The sequence below is a fragment of the Tiliqua scincoides genome, chromosome 6, assembly GCF_035046505.1.
Source record: "Tiliqua scincoides isolate rTilSci1 chromosome 6, rTilSci1.hap2, whole genome shotgun sequence".
NCBI classification, from domain to species: Eukaryota; Metazoa; Chordata; class Lepidosauria; order Squamata; family Scincidae; genus Tiliqua; species Tiliqua scincoides.
Genome location: NC_089826.1, coordinates 44,721,883 through 44,745,047, shown reverse-complemented (window position 1 = coordinate 44,745,047; position 23,165 = coordinate 44,721,883). Strand labels below are relative to the sequence as shown.

General features: G+C 42.4%; 1 protein-coding gene across 3 annotated transcripts in view; it reads left to right on the top strand.

Annotated features, from left to right (window-relative positions):
* The window catches only part of FBXW7 (F-box and WD repeat domain containing 7), a 164,063-nt gene that overhangs the window by 60,616 nt on the left and 80,282 nt on the right, over window positions 1-23,165 (top strand). Inside the window, exon 1 of one of the 3 annotated variants that reach the window (XM_066632094.1) lies at window positions 19,287-19,597. The exons of the other annotated variants lie outside the window; for them this stretch is intronic. Coding sequence (XP_066488191.1) covers window positions 19,454-19,597 — 144 coding nt within the window. The 5' untranslated portion in view covers window positions 19,287-19,453. Of the gene's footprint in view, window positions 1-19,286; window positions 19,598-23,165 lie in introns of those variants that run through there. 3 annotated transcript variants of the gene reach the window in all.

The window sequence follows — 23,165 nt, the reverse complement described above, 5'->3', positions numbered from 1 at the left end:
CTGCTTCTAACATATTTGAAGAAGCTTTTATTGTTCCCCTTAATGTTGCTGGCCATGCGTTCCTCATAGTCTCGCTTGGCCTCCCATATCACCTTCTTACATTTCTTTTGCCACAGTTTATGTTCCTTTTTATTCTCCTCATTAGGGCAAGACTTCCATTTACGGAAGGAAGCTTCCTTGCCCTTCACAGCTTCTCTAACTTGGCTGGTTAGCCATGCGGGCACCCTCCTGGATTTAGTGGAACCCTTCTTTCTTTGCGGTATACACCTCTGCTGGGCCTCTATTACTGTTGTTTTAAGCAGCCTCCATGCACTCTGGAGAGATTGGACTCTTTTTATCCTCCCTTTCAACCTCCTTCTAACCAGCCTCCTCATTTGAGGGAAGTCCGCCCGTTGGAAGTCAAGCGTTTTTGTTAGAGATTTGCCTGGTATTCTTCCCCCAACGTGCACGTCAAAACGGATCGCAGCATGATCACTGTTCCCCAATGGCTCAGTAACGTTTACATCTCTAACCAGGTCCTGCGTACCGCACAAAATTAAATCCAGAGTCACCTGTCCTCTGGTGGGCTCCGTGACTAGCTGATCTAAGCCACAGTCATTTAGCACGTCAAGAAATCCGGTTTCCTTATCGTGACCAGAACACAAATTGACCCAGTCAATATGAGGATAATTGAAGTCCCCCATGATTACAACCCTGTCCCTCCTTGTCAGCTCCCTGATCTGTTTCCTCATTTCAAGGTCCCCATCAGATTTCTGGTCTGGAGGACGATAGCATACCCCCAGTACTACATCGCTGCACAAGCCTGGTAATTTAACCCACAGAGATTCTACGGTGGAGTCGGACCCACCTTCAATCTCTACTTTGCTAGATTCTATCCCTTCCTTAACAGAAAGGGCCACCCCACCTCCAACACGCCCCTGCCTGTCCCTCCTGTAGAGTTTATAGCCCGGGATTGCGGTATCCCACTGATTCTCCGCATTCCACCAGGTTTCCGTTATGCCCACTATGTCAATATTTTCCCTTGTCACCAGACATTCCAGTTCTCCCACCTTTGCTCGTAGACTTTGGGCATTCGCATAAAAGCATTTATACACGGAATGCCCCAGGATGCGCTGCTTATTCGCTCCTTTGTCCCCGCATCCTCTCATTGTGCCAAACCGTCTATCCCATCCCATCACCCTACCTTTCCCAATTTCTTCTCCTACTCTGCCTTTGTCTTGTTGTTCTCTAATCTCCCCATCCTCATCCCATAGGGATGAGGAGTCCCGAACCGGATGCCCCTCGGCTCCTGTCGGCCTTCCCCCAGGGATCAGTTTAAAAGCTGCTCTGCCACCTTTTTAATGTTATGCGCCAGCAGTCTGGTTCCATTCTGGTTCAAATGGAGCCCGTCCCTCTTGTACAGGCCCCGCTTGTCCCAAAACGTTCCCCAGTTCCTAACGAATCTAAACCCCTCCTCCCTACACCACCGTCTCATCCACGCATTGAGACCCTTGATCTCCGCCTGCCTAGCTGGCCCTGCGCGTGGAACAGGTAGTTTCAAGTCATGCAGCGCAAGGTGGAGCAGAGTAAGATTTATGATGCAAACAGTAGCAGCAGCAGAAGGGAAATCTGAAATTGCGTTAAATCAGTAAACTGATTTAGAAAGTTCAGTTGGGGTTAGTAGAAACAGTTTGGTCATCTATAAGCACAGAATCCAGCAATCTTGGTAAGTTCTTAGAAGGGTGACTGTTTCAGAACCCTATGCATACAGTCTTGAGTTTAATGTTGCAGTGACAATATAATGGGAATTTAGGCCAGTGTTTTCCAAACTGTGGGTTGGGACCCACCAGTGGGTCGCAAGCCAATTTTTGCAAATAATTGAGTTGCAAAAAAATTCTGAAATATTTTGTAATAGAACTTTGAAGCATCCTTGGTAGTTGGCAAAAGAAAATTGCAACAGCGGGCAGTCTGGATGGAGAGACTGTTCTCATGGTCCAACTCCTATACCATTTATCTAAATCCTGCTGAAATATATGAGCAGGTCACAGTGAATTGCACCCACTGTCTGCAGTGTGACTGACACAAATATGCTTGTTCTTTTGAGTGTGATAGTAGGCTGTTTCAGATGTCATGTGAAACCTTGTGTTAATCCTGGTTGTAGAACATCCTTGAGCCTTAGGCTTATACATGACTTTTGTTTTAAAGCTGCTGAAACTGGTTTAGCATGGCAGATCTTGTTTTTTTCCAGCCAGAGTTGAAAACAAGCAGCAGAGTTGAAAACAAGTATATGAAAGAGGGATATGAGCACAGATATGAAACTAGAGGCTAAAAGGGGGACTGTGCTAGCTTAGAACTTGAGGTTATCTCATGGGACCAGAATTAGACCATAAGCAAAACTCTTACTAAAGGTTGAGCCTTCTTATCTGTGGATTTGGCTCAACGTGGGACCCCCCCCCCCACATTGAGCCAGTCATGGTTCCTCCAGAAGCCTCCATAGATGACTGGATCTGAGGGATGGGGAGGTTGTACATGCCTCCTTGGCCCTCAGATCTGTCTCTGGAGAGGACTGGAGCACAGCTGTGGTTGCCTTTGGAGGGTTAAAGTTCCTTGAAACATGAATTTCGTTATCTGTGGTTTGGGGCATAAAAATTTTCGGCATAACATGGAAGTTCTGGGGCTGGAACCCTGCAGATAACATGGCACCTCCTGTATTTCTCCATGTTCTTGTACTATAAGAATCTTCAAATGTTTTTCTTAGTAATAATAATAATAATAATAATAATAATAATAACAATAACAATAACAATAACAATAACAATAACAATAACAATAACAACTTATTTTTACCCCGCCTTTCTCCCCGAAGGGACTCAAGGCGGCTTACAACATATTAAAAACATAATTTAAAAACAAATAAAAACATATTAACAACATTTTTCTTGTTGTTCTATTGTCTTCAGTTAAAATTGTCTAAGTTTTCCAGAAAGACTAGTTTTACAAATAAGCATTGCCATCAATCCATACCAGCAGAGGCCCTCCCATTCTTTGTACCAGTGAAAGTAGTTAGTCATATGCGTCAGTATTTCATTATGTGTGTAATTTTGTAGTAAAAGAGCACCTTGTTAGGTGATTTATATGAAGCAACATTCACAAACAGGAACGTGATATTTTAAAATGTTCTGAAGGGGAATCTATTTTCTCTAACAGTTCTTGGTTTCAACTGCATCCTAAAGTCTTGCCCAAATACATGAGTCATGTTATACTGAATATAATATGGACATACATGATAACTTGAAAAGGCAACTGGTTTAACTCATTTCTGCCCAGCCCACAGGTGTACACATTTGATCCCTGTTGCATATATGGGCAGAAATGGCTTAAACAAAACAGTGCATAGAGGCACATGCCCACTTAAATATAGGACAGTAAATAGACTGAAATTTATGCCAAAATGAAACCTCATTGGCCTGGTCTTGTTGATGAATGTAAAATACAATTCTGAAGGTGAAAAGCATGTAGACCCACTTGAGAGTGTCTTTGGACTGTGACAGGCATAAATGTACAGTCTTTCTGTTGCACGCCTAAGGTATTTTTCCCTCCTGAAACCCATTGTGTTTTACAGTTTGACTGGGTTCTTGAACCCCATATTTTAGTTTCCTAGCTGCAATTAACTTTGCACCCTACTGCTAAACAAAGATTCATCTGAATATGGGATGGCACTGCCCAGACCAGTGTAATACAGGTTGTTATTGCATACCTCTTATTTTTTTAGAGACAATTTGAGATATGAACTGAAATTAAAAAAAATTTCTTGTATTTCTGACTGCAGAGTCAATATTCTGTACAATGCACATTCTTATGGACTTGGATGATGTACAACTTTATGGAAGTGCAAATCATTCCACACTTGCAAATCACTCCACAAAATATAGAGTCAAAATTATTTGTATTTGTCCTCTCTTCTGAAGAAAACTTGATTTTTAGGCATTTGAGCACTAGAGGGTGCAGTTAAGACACCTCAGTGTATGTTCTGTGCTGCTATTTTTTTTAATGGACTTCTAAATGATAGAATTAGTGCTTCTCATATATATGCAAGTCTGATCAGGAACAATTGGGTCTTTTTCATACAGTTCTTAAAATGTTCAGCCATTTCTGCCCATGTTGCATATATGCAACAGGGATCAAATGTGTACACCTGTGGGCTGGCCATAAATGGGTTAAGGAGCTCTTCACTATCCTGAGAGTACTGTTTTTGAGGGGTTGGGGGATTCTTTAATAGCTGAAACAAGCCCTCAAAAATGAGTTTGGGAATATTTTGAATATTTTATACTTTGTATATTTTCAGTATTCTTTTGTTGTTGTTAAGTCATGTCCAGCTCTTTATGACCCCATTGACCACAGCATACCAGGCCCCCTCTCTACCACTAACTTCTAGAGTTTGTCCAAATTCATGTTCATTGCCTTAGTGACACTATCTAACCACCACATCCTCTGCTGTCCCCTTCTCCTTTTGCCTTTAGTTTTTCCCAGCATTGGGGCCTTTTCTAAAGAGTCCTCCCTTCTCATGAGATGACCAAAATATTTAAGCCACAGTGCAGCCCCGAGGTAAGGGGAAAAGGAGGACTCCATAACTGCTTGATGGCACGGTTGCATCAGCACTGGGAAGCTGGATAGGATAAGACCCTGAGGAGTTGTGGATCATACAGGGAGCTGATTCAAGCAGTGATGCTATTCAGTGATGTGGAGGCAAGGGAGGCAGCGCCTCAACTAACACAGCTAGTTTTAAAAAAATTTAAAGGATCCAACAAGTTAAAAAAAATTAGCTTTTGCTTTTCCCAAGCTGCTCCTTTCTGCTCAGTCCATTTAAAGCAACACATGCACACACAGAGGGAAAAGGAGAGCTGCCAATCAGCTGAGCTTTATTTATTTATTTACATTTTTTTATACTGCCCTTCCTCCAAAGAGCTCAAGGCAGTGTACACAGCTGCTCCCCTTCTTTTGTCCTCACAACAACCCTGTGAGGTAGGTGAGGCTGAGAGAAAGTGACTGGCCTAAGGTCACCCAGGAAGCTTTGTGGCTGAGGGGGGATTTGAACCTGAGGGGGTCTAAGTCCACCTCCCAAATCACTATATCACCCTGGCTCTTTCCACCCTGAGTTGCTGTGGTGGCTTGCAAGGGACAAAACAGGCAGGGACACCCATGCAGTTGAGCCACCAGGGAGAGCTACCTCCATTTGCCCAATAATTTTTTTTTTAAAAGCAGTGCTTGTGCCATCAGTCGCTGGGGAGGCAGCACTGAGCTTAAGGTTGGGAGAGTGAGTGTGTACGGTCCCCCTGAGCCTTGGCATCACCACACGTCACTGACGCCATTCATCGGCTCCCATCAGCAAATTCTGCGTGAACTGTGTTTCATCTTGAGGTATTTGTAATTCCACGTACATAAGGATTCTTCTCATACCTGCTTGGTCCAGTGAAGAAAAGAGCAAACAAGACAGATCAGGAATTTTAGCCTGCATCAGACTAACTGTTTTTTTCTGCAGTTCAGTCATTCTTTACTTAGCTTATCTTGAGCTATTATTAAGAACTTTGCACTCCTTTTCAGTATGCTATTTGCCAACTGAACAGGATTATGCAGCTTAGACTTCCAATGCTGTTTGAAAGCCATGTAACAATTGGTTGCTTTCCATTAGCTTGTTAAAAGTATTGCATGGAATTTTGTTTAAATTTTATTAACTTAGAAATATTCTGTACTTATAATACATGAAATGGGTTCTCAAGATATGCCAGAGGCTGCTGCTACTGTGAAGTGGGGTGTGTGTTTGTTTAAATAAATTTAAGGTAAGGGTTGTTGTAATATCCTTTTGTTTATGGTGCAGCTCAGCAATTCTCAAACTGGTTGCACAACCACTTGGCAGTTGTGACTTAAGTCCTGGTGGTTTGCAGGTTGGGGCCACCCACCTGTCCTTGCCTCCATTTGGCTTCAAATTGGAGCCAAATGGATTCAAACAGAGGCCACTTCTGAAGTGCAACCACTTTCCCACTGGGCTTGGGACAGCCTCTGAAAGAGGCCTCCACGGGGCTTGGAATGCCCCGGGAAGAGTCCTCCAGGTCTGTTGGTTAGACTGTTTTGGTTTGTTTGTTTTGAAGATGGTCTGTAGAGAATCTTCATTTTTAGTAAGCTAAGGAGGAAAATTGGGAGTACTTGAGTGTTGATGGCATCTCAGGTGCCGTGTGAATACATAGCCCAATCCTGAGCTGCCTGATGCGCGGGACTGCAGTGGCACCAAAAATGGCTTTCACTGCATCCTGCACGCTCCAGGCAGCTGCCGCCACCTCCTCAGGAGGAGACTTTTGTCCCCTTCCCCTGGATAAAACAAGTAGCCCTGCAGTGGGACTACTCAATTCTGCGATGACCTGAAGGTTAACCTAGAATTAAGAGCCTCGACGTCATGGACAACCCAACATGGAAGCTCTGGATCTGGTGGAGCAAAGCTCCACCAGTCCCACCTCCCTCCCACCCTGCTCCCTCCCCCGTAACACCCTGTTCCCACCATCTACCCACCTCAGAACACCTCCTCCCTGCCTCTCCCATGCCCCCACCTATCTCTCTGCTGCTCAGGGGTTCACATGACCACCAGGCGGCGGAGGTCCGGTGCTCCACCGGCGCTAGCCCAGTGCTGGGCTAGCACCAGCAGGGCACTGGCACTAGGGCCTGCAAATGTGCCTCATGGCACGTTTGCAACAGTATGTGCCGGTGGTGAGCCAAAGTCTAGGATTGGGCCCACAGTTCTTTATGGTGAGGTAGGGAGTATGTTTGCATGTCTATATGCATGCAGACACATGGCATCCCTCTTTATGCAGCGTTAAGTATTTAAATACAATAGTTCTTAAATATTTAATATATTTGAATGCAAAAGATGGTGTGACTAGTGTATTTCAATTGATAGAAAATTGGACTTGAGTTAGCATTGCAGCTGTGCTATAGATTCATTGGGAATGGGGAGGAGAAAGGCTTGGACTAGTCTCTGAGACTCAGCTGTGTCTTCAGTAAGAATTGCAATGTGGTGTTGAGACTGCATAAAAGAGCCAATGCACCTTGTTCACTAAGGTATTATAGAATTGCCTAACTTCATTTCCCTTGCATACAGAGAATCATGCATTTTTTATAATGTTGGTCTGCACTACAGTAAATTTTGTTATTTATTTGAAAGGTGTACTAGACTACAAAGAAGCAATTGGCAGCTGAATTCTTGAAGAGCAACTGCAGTAGTACTTTAACAGCTGGTACTATCCTAAGATGACCAAAGAGTTAAACTTAATCATCAGATAAATCACGTTATAGCCGATAAGGACTGGGCAGACATTTTTAGAATGCTTGCAGAGTGCAAGATGATGCAGCTGGGTTTGTATCACATATCTGAAATACTTCCTGAAATGTTTAATGTCGGAGTGAAGACACTTGCCCTTGAAATGTTGATTTAAAAGCAGGTAGGGGAAGTAAACCAAAAGTTAGGAATCCAGAGCAATTGTTGGTTTGGACAGGGAACCTACCTACTGGTCTTGCCTAAAAACGGGACATAATTTATCAAGTGTCCTGCTGATCATCTCTGAATTCCTAATGAATACTGTTGTTTGTATATGGTGATCAGCATGCTGAGGGGCTCCTGCTGGAATATACTTTCACTTTCCCCCTTCTCTTTCAACCTTTGTATTGCTGTGCGGATGCACACCCCATTTGAGATCTCCTGGGAAGGAGAGGAGCAAGCTGCTTGCTTATTTAAAATATTTCCAAGCAGCCCTTTAGCAAAAACTTGCAAAGCAGCCTACAGTTGAAATTAAAACAATAAATACAAAGTATATACGATCAGTTACCTCAATCTCCAGATTCACTACCTGCAGGTTTGCTTATTGGCAGAGAGCAGAATTGCTACCTACCTCTCATGATACATGGTCTGTTCTCAGCTATTTGTGATATTCAGGTTTCCCTGGCACTTGTGGCCATCCGGATGCTATTTGCAGGCACCATTTAAAGTTCTCCATTGTACAGAATGCCAGCAGAGACCTTCAGAATGCAGCTGAGATCTTCAAAATGGCACCCACGAGTCACCCTTTAAAGTGACCATGAGAAGCTTCAAAATGTCAGTGAAGAAGCTCTTTGTGCCTTTTTGATGCTGCCCATGGCCATTTTAAAGTGCTCTGTGCTACTTACAAGTGTCATTCTGATGGTCTCTGCTGGAATCCTGAGGGTCTTCTACTAGCACCCCCCACAATCCCATTGATCCCATAGGATCAATGATTTGCTGTCTGTGGATTTTGTGGATTTTGAATCCACTGGAGTTTACAGGAACCTAGCCCCAGTGCATAACAAGAACTGACTGTAGTTGTTCAGTATTGCAACAAATGACAATATATCATATGAGTAACTATTGGGCCCTTGCGTTTAAAAGGGACTGGACCGTATCTAGGACAATGTAATAAATATTTATTTATTTATTTTTCGCATTTTTATACCGTCCTTCCTTCAAAGAGCTCGTGGAGGGGTGTACACAGCTGCTCCCCTCCTTTTTTCCTCACAACAACCCTGTGAGGTAGGCGAGGCTGAGAGAAAGTGGCTGGCCCAAGGTCACCCAGGAAGCTTCATGACTGAGGGGGGATGCAAACCTGGATCTTCCAGGTCTATGTCCACCTCCCAAACCACTACACCACCCTACACCACCCTGGCTCTCTAATTATGTGTCACAACATTGTTTTGCCAGCTTATGTTAGAGATGAAAAGGTGTTGAACTTATTATTCATTGCATCCCAGTAGTGTCTGTGCTGGTGTTCGCCCCCTCCCCCAAGTACCAAAGCTGAGAAACATGTTTTAGTAAGGGCACCATTAATGCTTTTAAAGAGTGAATGAATGAATGAACTGAATTCCACAGTGAATTATGGAGTAAAATAAGACTGGGGGAGGGGAGAGGAACTAGTCTTCCACCACTCTCTTCTTTTGTTGTCACTGCTATTTAGAAATGTCTTTTGATAAGTTCTAGATTGCTTGAGCATTTGGTTGTGTACATTTTCTTTTCTAATTTATCAACATGGTCTACTTCAGGGGTCTCCAACCTTTTCAGCACAAGGGTCATGTTGTATATCTGAGGTCTGGAAAATTAATAAATTTAAAGAATAAATATGTTACAGATGGAAGAGGGGGGATTGGATTTTGAAAAGGAAAATTAATTTTGGGAGAACTAATTTTTGAAAGGAGGATTATAGTAGAGAATCAATACTTTGAAAAAAGTAGGCATAAGAACATAAGAACAGCCCCACTGGATCAGGCCATAGGCCCATCTAGTCCAACTTCCTGTATCTCACAGCGGCCCACCAAATGCCCCAGGGAGCACACCAGATAACAAGAGACCTCATCCTGGTGCCCTCCCCTGCATCTGGCATTCTGACATAACCCATTTCTAAAATCAGGAGGTTGCACATACACATCATGGCTTGTACCCCATAATGGATTTTTCCTCCAGAAACTTGTCCAATCCCCTTTTAAAGGCGTCTAGGCTAGACGCCAGCACCACATCCTGTGGCAAGGAGTTCCACAGACCGACCACACGCTGAGTAAAGAAATATTTTCTTCTGTCTGTCCTAACCCGCCCAACACTCAATTTTAGTGGATGTCCCCTGGTTCTAGTATTATGTGAGAGTGTAAAGAGCATCTCCCTATCCACTCTGTCCGTTCCCTGCATAATTTTGTATGTCTCAATCATGTCCCCCCTCAAGCGTCTCTTTTCTAGGCTGAAGAGGCCCAAACGCCGTAGCCTTTCCTCATAAGGAAGGTGCCCCAGCCCCGTAATCATCTTAGTCGCTCTCTTTTGCACCTTTTCCATTTCCGCTATGTCTTTTTTGAGATGCGGCGACCAGAACTGGACACAATACTCCAGGTGTGGCCTTACCATCGATTTGTACAACGGCATTATAATACTAGCCGTTTTGTTCTCAATACCCTTCCTAATGATCCCAAGCATAGAATTGGCCTTCTTCACTGCCGCCGCACATTGGGTCGACACTTTCATCGACCTGTCCACCACCACCCCAAGATCTCTCTCCTGATCTGTCACAGACAGCTCAGAACCCATCAGCCTATATCTAAAGTTTTGATTTTTTGCCCCAATGTGCATGACTTTACACTTACTGACATTGAAGCGCATCTGCCATTTTGCTGCCCATTCTGCCAGTCTGGAGAGATCCTTCTGGAGCTCCTCACAATCACTTCTGGTCTTCACCACTCGGAAAAGTTTGGTGTCGTCTGCAAACTTAGCCACTTCACTGCTCAACCCTGTCTCCAGGTCATTTATGAAGAGGTTGAAAAGCACCGGTCCCAGGACAGATCCTTGGGGCACACTGCTTTTCACCTCTCTCCATTGTGAAAATTGCCCATTGACACCCACTCTCTGCTTCCTGGCCTCCAACCAGTTCTCAATCCAGGAGAGGACCTGTCCTCTAATTCCCTGACTGTGGAGTTTTTTCAGTAGCCTTTGGTGAGGGACCATGTCAAACGCCTTCTGAAAGTCCAGATATATAATGTCCACGGGTTCTCCCACATCCACATGCCTGTTGACCTTTTCAAAGAATTCTATAAGGTTCGTGAGGCAAGACTTACCCTTACAGAAGCCATGCTGACTCTCCCTCAGCAAGGCCTGTTCGTCTATGTGTTTTGAGATCCTATCTTTGATGAGGCATTCCACCATCTTACCCGGTATGGATGTTAGGCTGACCGGCCTATAGTTTCCCGGGTCCCCCCTCTTTCCCTTTTTAAAAATAGGCATGACATTTGCTATCCTCCAATCTTCTGGCACCATGGCCGTTTTGAGGGACAAGTTGCATACCTTAGTCAAGAGGTCTGCAACTTCATCCTTCAATTCCTTAATAACCCTTGGGTGGATGCCATCAGAGCCCGGTGACTTATTGATCTTTAATTTATCAATGAGGTCTGAAACATCTTCTCTTTTAACCTCTATCTGACTTAACTCCTCGGTCAGGAGGGGCCGGGCAGCGGTATCTGCCCGAGGTCTTCTGCCGTGAAGACAGATGCAAAGAACTCATTTAATTTCTCTGCCATCTCTAAGTCTCCTTTTATCTCCCCTTTCCCTCCCTCACCATCCAGAGGGCCAACCGCTTCTCTGGCGGGTTTCCTGCTTCTAACATATTTGAAGAAGCTTTTATTATTCCCCTTAATGTTGCTGGCCATGCGTTCCTCATAGTCTCGCTTGGCCTCCAGTATCACCTTCTTACATTTCTTTTGCCACAGTTTATGTTCCTTTTTATTCTCCTCATTAGGGCAAGACTTCCATTTATGGAAGGAAGCTTCCTTGCCCTTCACAGTCTCTCTAACTTGGCTGGTTAGCCATGCGGGCACCCTCCTGGATTTAGTGGAACCCTTCTTTCTTTGCGGTATACACCTCTGCTGGGCCTCTATTACTGTTGTTTTAAGCAGCCTCCATGCACTCTGGAGAGATTGGACTCTTTTTACCCTCCCTTTCAACCTCCTTCTAACCAGCCTCCTCATTTGAGGGAAGTCCGCCCGTCGGAAGTCAAGGGTTTTTGTTAGAGATTTGCCTGGTATTCTTCCCCCAACGTGCATGTCAAAACGGATCGCAGCATGATCACTGTTCCCCAATGGCTCAATAACGTTTACATCTCTAATCAGGTCCTGCGTACTGCACAATATTAAATCCAGAGTCACCTGTCCTCTGGTGGGCTCCGTGACTAGCTGATCTAAGCCCCAGTCATTTAGCACGTCAAGAAATCCGGTTTCCTTATCGTGACCAGAACACAAATTGACCCAGTCAATATGAGGATAATTGAAGTCCCCCATGATTACAACCCTGTCTCTCCTTGTCACCTCCCTGATCTGTTTCCTCATTTCAAGGTCCCCATCCAATTTCTGGTCTGGAGGACGATAGCACGCCCCCAGTACTACATCGCTGCACAAGCCTGGTAATTTAACCCACAGAGATTCTACGGTGGAGTCGGACCCACCTTCAATCTCTACTTTGCTAGATTCTATCCCTTCCTTAACATAAAGGGCCACCCCACCTCCAACACGCCCCTGCCTGTCCCTCCTGTAGAGTTTATAGCCCGGGATTGCGGTATCCCACTGATTCTCCGCATTCCACCAGGTTTCTGTTATGCCCACTATGTCAATATTTTCCCTTGTCACCAGACATTCCAGTTCTCCCACCTTTGCTCGTAGACTTTGGGCATTCGCATAAAAGCATTTATACACGGAATGCCCCAGGATGCGCTGCTTATTCGCTCCTTTGTCCCCGCATCCTCTCATTGTGCCAAACCGTCTATCACATCCCATCACCCTACCTTTCCCAATTTCTTCTCCTACCCTGCCTTTGTCTTGTTGTTCTCTAACCTCCCCATCCTCATCCCATAGGGATGAGGAGTCCCGAACCGGATGCCCCTTGGCTCCTGTCGGCCTTCCCTCAGGGATCAGTTTAAAAGCTGCTCTGCCACCTTTTTAATGTTATGCGCCAGCAGTCTGGTTCCATTCTGGTTCAAGTGGAGCCCGTCCCTCTTGTACAGGCCCCGCTTGTCCCAAAAAGTTCCCCAGTGCCTAACGAATCTAAACCCCTCCTCCCTACACAACCGTCTCATCCACGCATTGAGACCCCTGATCTCCGCCTGCCTAGCTGGCCCTGCGCGTGGAACAGGTAGCACTTCAGAGAACGCTACCTTTGAGGTCCTGGCTTTCAGCTTCCTGCCTAAAAGCCTAAATTTGGCCTCCAGGACCTCCCAGCTACACTTGCCCACGTCGTTGGTGCCGACATGCACCACAGCCGCCACCTCTCCCCCAGCACTGTCTACTAACCTGTCTAGACGAGAAGTGATGTCCGCAACCTTCGCACCAGGCAGGCAAGTCACCATGTGGTCCTCACATCCGTCGCAACCCCCCCTCTCTATGTTTCTAATAATCAAATCCCCCACTACAAGAAGCCCCCGACCCCCCTCCCACTGAGGAGTATCCCGAGTGCGCTCGGATACGGGCCCATCCCCTGGAGAAGGGGTCCCCCCAGGGGATTGTTTCCCTCCTCTCCAGGATGACGTCCTCCAGTCCCGAGACTTCTCACCCGGGCAGCCGAGGAGCTGCACGCCTGAGGTTGGGACGAAGCCTGATCGTCCCCGGAAGTCTCCCCACGGTCCTCCTCTGCCTGCCTGCGCTTCTCCAGGTCGGCCACCAAGGCTTCAAGGGAGCGGACGCGTTCCCTGAGACCCTGGAGCTCCTTGCACCGAGGACACACCCATGACTTATGCCCCAGAGGCATATAATCATACATGTGGCACTCGATGCAGAACACTGGATAGCCCCCACCCTGCTGCTGGCTGTCTGACTGCATAGCTTTTTTGTTGTTGTTGTTGTTGTTTTTTTTAGGGGTCCTTTTAAAAACCGTACACTGGATAGCAGCCCTCTTCTCAAGGGAAGAGGAAGGGCAGTATATGGGGCCCTGGCCTCCTTGCCCTGCTGCTGAACTCGCCCAGATGCTAAACTCTCGTGCCTTACCTGGCACTTAGTTCCCGAGGCACTGGGTTCCCAGAGGCCACACACGTCTGCAGAGAGCCTCACGCGATGGCCGGCTTAGCTTTATACTCCTGGCTGGCTCCTCCTTCCTTCCTGATTGAAAGGGGGCTGGCCTTCCCAGGTGAGTTTACAAAAGCTCAGGAAGACAACAAGGCTGCTGATGGGCGTGACCTACTCTGCAGGCTCCTGAATGGACTGCTTGGATTAGCCTAATGGGGCTCTTAATGGGTTGGGAATTGCCCCTTACTAGGTTCTTTCCCTCCTAGTTCTGTTTTCTTAGGCTGGACTGTTTTTGTAACCTCAAGCTAGTTTTTATTTGGGTTTGTTTAATTATTTATTGCTCGCTAGATCCTGTGTCCTGTGTCCCAATTTACTGACCTGTTTAGGTTATGTTCTAACTTAGATTAAGTTTAACCTGGGTTAGGTATAGGTTTAATTTAAACAAGTAGAAAAACCTGCTTTTCACTTTATCCTCCTCCCTTCCTTCGATTAGGTGCTACCTTAGGTGCAGCTAACTTTCAACTTTGATTTAAATGCCTGACCCTTGGGCTCTTACTCACGACTAGGACTCTGCTCTTACTCACGAGTAGGACTCTGCTCATGCTCAGAGTAGACCTATGTACCTCCCTTAGGTGCTAACTTTCTATTTTGATTTAAGGTTGATTTAAAGGTAAGGTTAAGGTTAGAAGACAGGGAGTTAGAAAGACAAAGCGTTAGAATGAGTACACTTACCTCCTCCTCCTGCTCCTCCTCCTCTCCTTCTCCAAAACTCAGAGGTCTCCTTGCCTTCTCCTCGCCCAGATGCTAAACTCTCGTGCCTTACCTGGCACTTAGTTCCCAAGGCACTTGGTTCCCAGAGGCCACACGCGTCTGCAGAGATTTGGTCCCTGGGCCAGGGTTTGGTCCCTCGGCCAGGGTTTGGTCCCTGGGCCAGGGACCCATAATTACTCTATGCAATCCATACATTTGAGTAGGGATTTCGTTCCAGCTACTGGAAAACTGAAGTCAAGGAAGAGTTTTTGCCAGCCTCTTTATCAACTGCTGACGTAAACATTCAAAGTCGCAATATTGCCATCGCTCCAAATTTAAGAACAATTGCAAGAAGCACCATTCTGGATCAGACCAGAGGTTCATCGCCTGGAGCTGTTTCGCATGGAAATTGCACTTTGCCAGTGATATAGACTAATCCTGCTTTAAAGGAATTTAACTGGTGGCAAGTTTATTTTCAGAATCTTTATTTTCAGAATAATCCCTAGCATGGAATTCACCTTCATTCAGGTGTAATCGAAATTGTATTATATTGATTGAAATAACCCTGTACTTGATCTAGGTGACTAGACAATAGATATACAGGTGGGGTCTCGATATCCATGGGGATCTGTTCTCAAACCCACTGGATACTGAAAATCATGGATAAGTGAATCTGTGATCTTTGGCCCCTTATGCCTTCTGAAGGGGGCTGGAGCTATGCATCAGTTGCCTCCAGAGAGCTTTTGGAATCTAAAAAAAAAATGCAGTTTGGATTGGAACAGTCTGTGTTTCTCACAAATTTGACTGGTCTAATTCTAAAATACGGAGTTTTCTCTATACAAGTCTGGTATTTTCATATGTAGGCATAGGTATGTTTGGTGAAACTGCTTTTTGATACTTTTTTCCCTAATAGTTACTTCTGGGTTGCTTTGCTGTATATGGCTATTTTTTTTTTTTGGCGGGGTAAAAATAAAGTTATTATTATTTTTTCCTCTGGACTCTTGATAAATTAAAATACCTTAGTTCAGCTTATATGTCAAGAAAAGTAAAGGAGGCATCCCCAAACTCTTTTGGTTGCCTTGTTCATAACACTTCACAATCCTGTTCTTGTAAATTGACATGGTGGGCTGTGGTGTAACTTGTGATCATGCAGGCTTTAAAGCTGTATTCTGATAGAAATCCCAATTTATTTTAAAAAGCAGCATGCTGCCCTTCTTATTGCCCTAACTTATCTAACTAGGTGGCAAATATTTGTTGATCTTGCCTATAGTTGTGAATATATTGCTTATCCCTAAATGCATAAATTTTGTACTTACTAGGCATGTCATAAACTTCAGGAAGCTGTCTATAGTCTAATAAGTTAATATAAATATTGTTAATGTTGTAGTGCTCGCTCATATCCATTTGAGGGCAGATGCTTGCCAGTTAATCACTTTCAAAAGAGCTGATAAGTTTAGCTATTCTGTGCTTGCAAATAATATGTTCTGCTAGTTTTTCTTTTCACTGTAAACAAATATGTGCCGCATATTTGTGACAATATTTTAACATCATCAATGATAATTGCATTTTCTTGATCAGTTAGCAGCCAAATCTTAAGCTATGCTGGCATAGTGGGGCCTACACTGAATCCAGTGCAGCTCAGGAGGCGACTGGAAGTCTCTTTAGGGTAAGAGGATTTATTTCTCCTGACCCCGAGTAAAGCCCCAGCGGTCCTTATGGGGCTTCTTGAATCTGTGCCAGCTGTTTAACTGAAGCAAATCAGGGAAGCCCAGTGTAATGTGGGGTGGGCTGGAAAGGGGGTTGGGGTACAGCAGGGGCCTGCTTCACTGATTCTGTCCCCCTCCTGGGCCCAATCCACCCCACCCAAAAATGCCCCTCCCTGCCTCCAAAACGCCCTCCTATCCTCCATGCCGGCAGATAAATCCTCACCTGTGCCTGCTGGTGCTGCTTACGGCATATTCATGACACTTGGAGCTGGCACAGAGCTCCTGGCCAAGTTAGGATTGTGCTGTTGAAATTGAAATTTCAATAGTAAGCCACAAATTGGTTCTCCAGAGATAACTCAGTAATGATTCCTTGGTCATATACCTTTTCTCTGCCCCCTTTATTAACTGTCAAAAAAATTGTGGGTAATCTGTTTAGCACAAAAGTAACTAAACACTTGTAAAAACATCAGAAGAAGGTACAGCTCTTCTCTGGCCATTTTATACCTCTGCTGTACACAGCATCTTGGAATGTATAACTCTCTAAGCTCATACAGGCAAGCATAACCTAGATTGTCCTCTTTGCACACAGGCAAAATGATGCTTTTTGTTCCTAGACTTCTAGGAGCCTCTTTCCATGCCTGTAAGGACAGCAGTGGGGTGCTTGCGCCTACAACTTTGCTTGATTGTTACTTGGGTCACTATAAATTGGACCAATGGTTCTCAAACCGTTAGCACTGGGACCCACATTTTAGAATGACAATCTGTCCAGGCCCATCAGAAGTGATGTCATTAACCTGGAAGTGATGTCATGGCCAGAACTGACATCATCAAGCAGGAAAAATTTTAACAGCCTCCATATGATAAACTCAAATCAAGTAAAATTAAATTAAATTAAACTCTTAATTTAATTTAAAAGTTACAGAATAAGTTATAAGAATAAGAATAATCTTTTTAATCAGTTGCAGATATGTTAAAAAAAAAATTCCTCAGACATCCCAAAGGCTGCTATCCTATCCACACTTAGCCAGGAGTAAACCTCATTGACTATCATTGTTTAAAAACATATACATAGTAGCCAGTTAAAAGTGCACATATGTAACATTTCCCCCAATGCAGTCACCTACCATGGTAGCATCAAGTCTGATATGTTAAAAATAAAATACACATTGAAATGAATGGGGATCTACCTGAAACTGAAAGCAATCTACCTAGTGTGTCCCAACCCACAGTTTGAGAAACACTGAATTGGACCATTAACCCATTTTTGCCCAACCTACAGGTGTACACATTTTATCCCTGTTGTGTATATGTAACATTGGGCAGAAATGGCTTAAGCTCCTTTCTTGGGAAAAAAAAAATTCTCTCAATTTACTCCTAACTACTGCCTCCCCAAAACTTTTTCTATGACATCTTATTCTCTCAAATGCATGGCAAGTAGTGTTCATTCTTGTTTAGTTTTTACGTTCCTCAAACCTGCTGCTTATCTGCATGTCTGTGCACTGATAGAAACCTCATCATGTGGGTGCAGTTTGACTAGAAGAGCTTTGACAAACTTGTTAACTATGAGGCTCACAATAAATAAAAACACAATATAGTAAATGAAATTTAATAAGTATCTCCCAAATGTTTTAAACATAATGTTTAAAAACATAATGTTTAAATCTCCCTAATGTTAATAAATATCTCCCTAATGTTTCAAACATATTTGAAATATGTTTGTAGGCCATCCATCCATATATTAAAGAGAAGACTTTTCTCCCTTTTAACTTTTCTAATTTTTCAGGCAAGTCATTCTTGCCTAAGCATAATATTGTCAAAGTGATGGAACCTAGCCTTCCCTTTGACATCTTGCTGCACCATCAAAATGTAGGTATAACTTTCAGCATAAGGAGAAGTTTACTTTAACTGTGGCAACTTGATAGTCTTTGGGCCAATTTATGCAGTCCTTTGGACCACATTTCCAACCATGTAGGAACAGCTTGACTTTAAGCAGAGTTAGTGTGCCACAGCTCCCTGTACAGTTGGGATGTTCTGATCATGTCAGCAAACTGCAAAGCAGGGTTGAATTAGTGTCACTGAAACTACCTAATAATTTGTCACATGAAGCTGCTAAGACATTAAATTTTGCAAAAGGGTGCATGCTAGAGGCTCTAGTGTCTCTAAATAATTGTTGTGCATATTTATATTATTGGGGCCTGGACCTCTAAGGAGCAACAATGAGGGGCTAGAGGCTACCTTGGACAGGCTAGAATTTTTAGATGTAATTGAAAGACAGCTCAAATAACTTTGCAGGCATAAACTTATGGAAAGGGTTTCCTTCTAAGGAATACATCTTTGCTCAGAGTTGTTAGCTATACTGTACTTTCTCAGTTTTTTGGGAAGGCTTTCCAGAATCATTAATTTCCCTCAGTTTATCAAGAAGGCTTCATAAAAAAACAACAATGGGGTTAAAACAATTATGGACAATTTCAGATGTGTCTTGTAAGTCATTTCCCCTTGGTGATGAAAAAACTTGGAGAATGAGTATAGGCAAAGTTTAGGTCTGATTCTGAAACTGCTTTGATGCCTTATGCCTTCCACTAATGTCAAGATTTGTCTCCTTCCTCAATTTCAGTAGCTGTTGTAATTTAATTGTATCAACATTTTGAAATTTATCTCAACATTGTAAAAGAATAAGGCTATCATAGAAATTAAAATTTTCATATGAGGGCAATAAATATGGGAGACTATATCAGGTGTTTACTTCTAAAGCAGGTGATCCATTTCTCCACTGTACTATCACTGCCTGCAAGCAAAAGATAAGCCAGTGCCCTGTGTTCTTAGTCCTGCCCATTTCTTGATCATGCATAATACAATCAGGAGAGTTGAGGAATTTACAGAGATGATCATGTAATTTAGCACTGTAAGAATTTTAAACTCTGGAGGCTGAAGTTCTTTGTTTTACGTGATAAAATAAAAGTACATTTTATTTTTTTTGCTATTTGAAGTTTAAATCATGTTTTATTCTGTTTCATATCATTATCATTGAAGGTTTTAGAGTTTGGTCTCTTCACAATTGCAGTCAATTCCAGCTGATCATACCTTTGACCCTGATTTTAGCAATAAACACTTGACTTTAAAAAAGTCACCTGATTTTGTGTGTGTGTGTGTGTGTGTGTGTGTGTTAGTGATACTGCATGGGTGGGCCAATAGCTGTTTGATTGGCAGGGACAGTCTGTCGGCATGGTCATTTATAATTCTGGTCTATACTAGGATCACTTGCACTTCACTAAGCAGCAGGCAAGTCAAGACATTTGGTTGAGAAATTGAGAGACAAAAGCAAAGCAGGACTTGGGAAGCTGAATCCTTAGTTTAAAATCTTTAGTTACACAAGATATCCATTTCGTTAAGCTTTTTAGTAATGTGCTTTCATTGCAAATAATTCTGGACCAAGTGAGAACTGCGTGATGTCAAAACCAGGAAAATCCATAAATCATGGCTTGGTTCCTGTTGATCTTCCAAGCACAAAAGAGCCTTTGCCGCACCAAAATGTGATGAAGATATTTAGCATCAGTATCATTGCCCAAGGTCTCCCTTTCTGCCGTAGACGGGTAAGTATTAATATTTTTGTTCCTTTCTATGTAGAACCAAACTATGCAACTCCTAGGCCTTTAAGTACCCATTGCTTTCTTATGTTTTTTTTTTAAATCCCTTTAGGGACTTTTGGAATTTGCACCATTTACCTTTATTATGTTCTGCTGGCATTTTACATAATTTTATATAATTCCAAAATGAAAAATACACATGAATATCCATGTACTTTAAGAATGTGTTTGACTCATGTTTATGTAGCGCACTTGTTGGGTATGCCAGAGATCGATCTTTACTTCTCGATAGATTTTAGCAAAACAGTGAAAATTCTGCTGAAACTTTGAAGAATAAATGATAATCTGTCAAATTATTTTTTACTCTCACAGCAAATGCTGTTTTGAGAATAAAAATACTTCAATGTCTTAGTTTTGTTTTTAAGAGTGTTAATGTGTAAGAGTTTTAATGTGTCAAATCGCAAGAAAATTTATAGCAAATGCATCCTGTCTTAGCTTATTAGAAGTAGCCTTTATAACTGAATTCAAAAACATTTTCTATCTCTCTCCTTTATTTCATTAGAATCATTGCATGTCATACTCATTCTACATACTTGAAAATATGCCCTATTTAATTCTTGATAAATGTGCTTGGGTTGCAACTTGGGTGTGTTGTGATACTGAAATACTGATACTGAAATCTTGCTTAACTGGGGCATAGTTGATTCATATTTCTCAAATATTTTGTTATGCCTTGTTTTAAAATATTAATTTGCCCTCAGTCATGTTTACATAGAGGATCAGGAGAATACATGTACAGTCTTCTATAAAATATACAAGATATAATTGTTTAAACTCCTTTGGATTGAATGATATCTTCTGTGCCATAGTATGGGTCAGAATGATATCCACACCTCAATTCCAGATCATATTAGCTAAAGGCTCAAGTCATTTTGTATCTAAAGGTGTGCTACAGTTTACTTTCAAATAGAAGTTAGTGACCCCAGGAAACCTTTGTTAAAAACCTTCATGGTTACTTATATCAATATATAATAAAATACAGATGGCTTTTGAATAAAGAGTGTGCCACCTGGTGAAAACTTTGGAAGCACTTATCTAAGTACTAGGAATAAGTGATATGTTGAATTTCTTCTAATTAGTTGAAATTGACTTTATTGATGCCAACTTTCTCCTTGTTTGAACTCCATTATGTAGCAGACAAAAATCCCTGAAATGTGTACAGTAATCCTTGTGAGTAAAAATACTTTTGTTATGAGATCTGACAGCTCATGTCTTATGTGTCTGTAGTACTAGACACTTCGGTTGGGCACATTACTATAAATGGTCACAAAATACAAGAGTTTGCCATCTGTATTTTAAATTACCTTTGTGAGGATGCAAACTGGGTTTTGGCACTAGTTACTAGTTCGCCTTATTCTAAGAATATTGGATTTGTTACAAAGAACCATGTAGTATTATGTATTGAATACATTTAACTTAAAAACAGTTCCCATAGCCCATAATTTAAACACCCATAGATATGTCACTTCAGAACTTAATCTAAGCTAACCATACTCCACTTTTCAGGCTGCAAATATTTACAAAGAAACCTGTAGAATTGTACTCATTTGCAGTGTTGAGTAAAGGTAGTATTATACTCAGTAAATATATTTATCCATATAAATTAAACAATACAAAAAATGATTTCCATAGAAGCTTGCTTTCTTTTTGTTCATGCTTCATTCGACTGCTCCAATACCAGATTTAGCAATGGTTTTACTGTGTCTCAATCTTATGAAAATGGTTCAGTGGATTTTTGGATGCTGTAACTTTCCTCTCAAGTTACTGACAAATTGAAATGCTTCAATGTTCAGCTACCTAACCTACTGCCCTTCATTTTAAGCACATAATAATGCTTGCATGTGCTTATTTAATGTTTTAGGCAGCTCCAGGTATGTATTTGTAAATGGGATCTAATTGATCTCAATTAGCAGTAGAGACACATCCTACACACCACTACATTACCATTGCTAAAAACACCACATGCTCCTGACAATATATCATATTTGTTTCCACTGTCTGCGCTGCTAAATCTAATGTAGCTAATCTCCGCCGCCCCCCCAAAAAGAAAAACTGCATTTCTTGTCACCCAGTTCATGAATGAAAGCATGAAGATAAAATAGCTACGAACTCTTATTCTGACCTCTCCCCTCTACTTATGTCTCTGAAGACCAGCTTCCCCCATGGCACTCTTTAACTATGGACGCGCAAGTAATCTTTATAATTGTCTTCTCCTTCACCTTCTTTACTTTATAATTTCCTCCTTCACCTCATTGACTAGATTTGTTCATAGATAGGCAGTATCTATCTGTTATACTGATGGTCAGAAAGATATTGTTCCCCCAAATTAGAATGGCTTATGATGTTGGAGTGTGTGTATAAGAGGATAGTGTTGCTATCTCTATAGTATGTTTCTCAAACCACCTGAACTGCTTTATTCTGTGAGCACTCTTTCTTTGCAGCATTGATTGATCTGTTTGTGGTGCAGCATTGATTGATCTGTTTGTGATTAGTGATCCAAGCTTGCTGTTTATAAAGTCAGACTCCTAATTTATCAGTGGTAATGATCTTGAATGGTACATAATATTTCCTAGATGAGTTCAAAGGAGATTAAAATTACAAAGTTTCAGAATTCATTCTGTAGGTAGCTTCTTATTAGTGTTATGCACAGAAATGCAGATGACACAATTTAAAAAAACTAAACAGAAACCCGTCTTTTTTTTCTTTGAATGGCAGCATTTTTTATTGCGTTTCAGAACAACTTCTGAATTTTTCCCTGAATTTCAAGAATGGCTGCTCATTTGGCTTCTTTGACTCCCAAAGGCGTTCATTGATATGTAGTACTCCACTTTGCAGCCTTTTCAGGGAACTGTCTATAGCAGCCATTGAATATTCCCTAACATAAAAATGTTGAAGTTTAAGATACTTGTGCATGGTGACCAAAACAAAATATCAGCTGCCTAGGATGTTGTTACTTTAATGTGACATTAAATATAACTTTCCTGAGGAACCTATCTGCTAATATTCAGGTATGCTATATCACCTTGGTTAGCAGGCTTGCACAGTTGAAATCTGCTGAAATAGGTAAGCATCAGGCAAAATACTGAAATACGCAAGCATTCTTTTCTTACCCAGGAGAATCTTAAGCTAGATTTGTACCTAGGTGTCCCAGCACATAATAGCACAGGACTCTGAAGTCTAGCAGTAAGCTCATATTGCTGTACTTCTGAGATACAGTGCTGTTTCCTCTGAGGACCATCAAGTAAATTTTATCCCAGCTGTCTTCCAGTTGGAGGAGAAGTTTTTGAGATGATTAGGCAGGCACAAAACTCACACGATGCTGAGACAAGATTGGTGCCATATATAACATAGCTGTTTGGCAAAAACCTAACTTCAAACCCACATCAGCAAGGTGACCAGTAGTATGGAATTAGAACTACGTTGCATTTCCAGACATTATATGAAGAACCATAAATGAGTTGCCTTCATCTTCATTAATGCGCTAACTACAGTATAACTCTTCTATTCAGTGTTG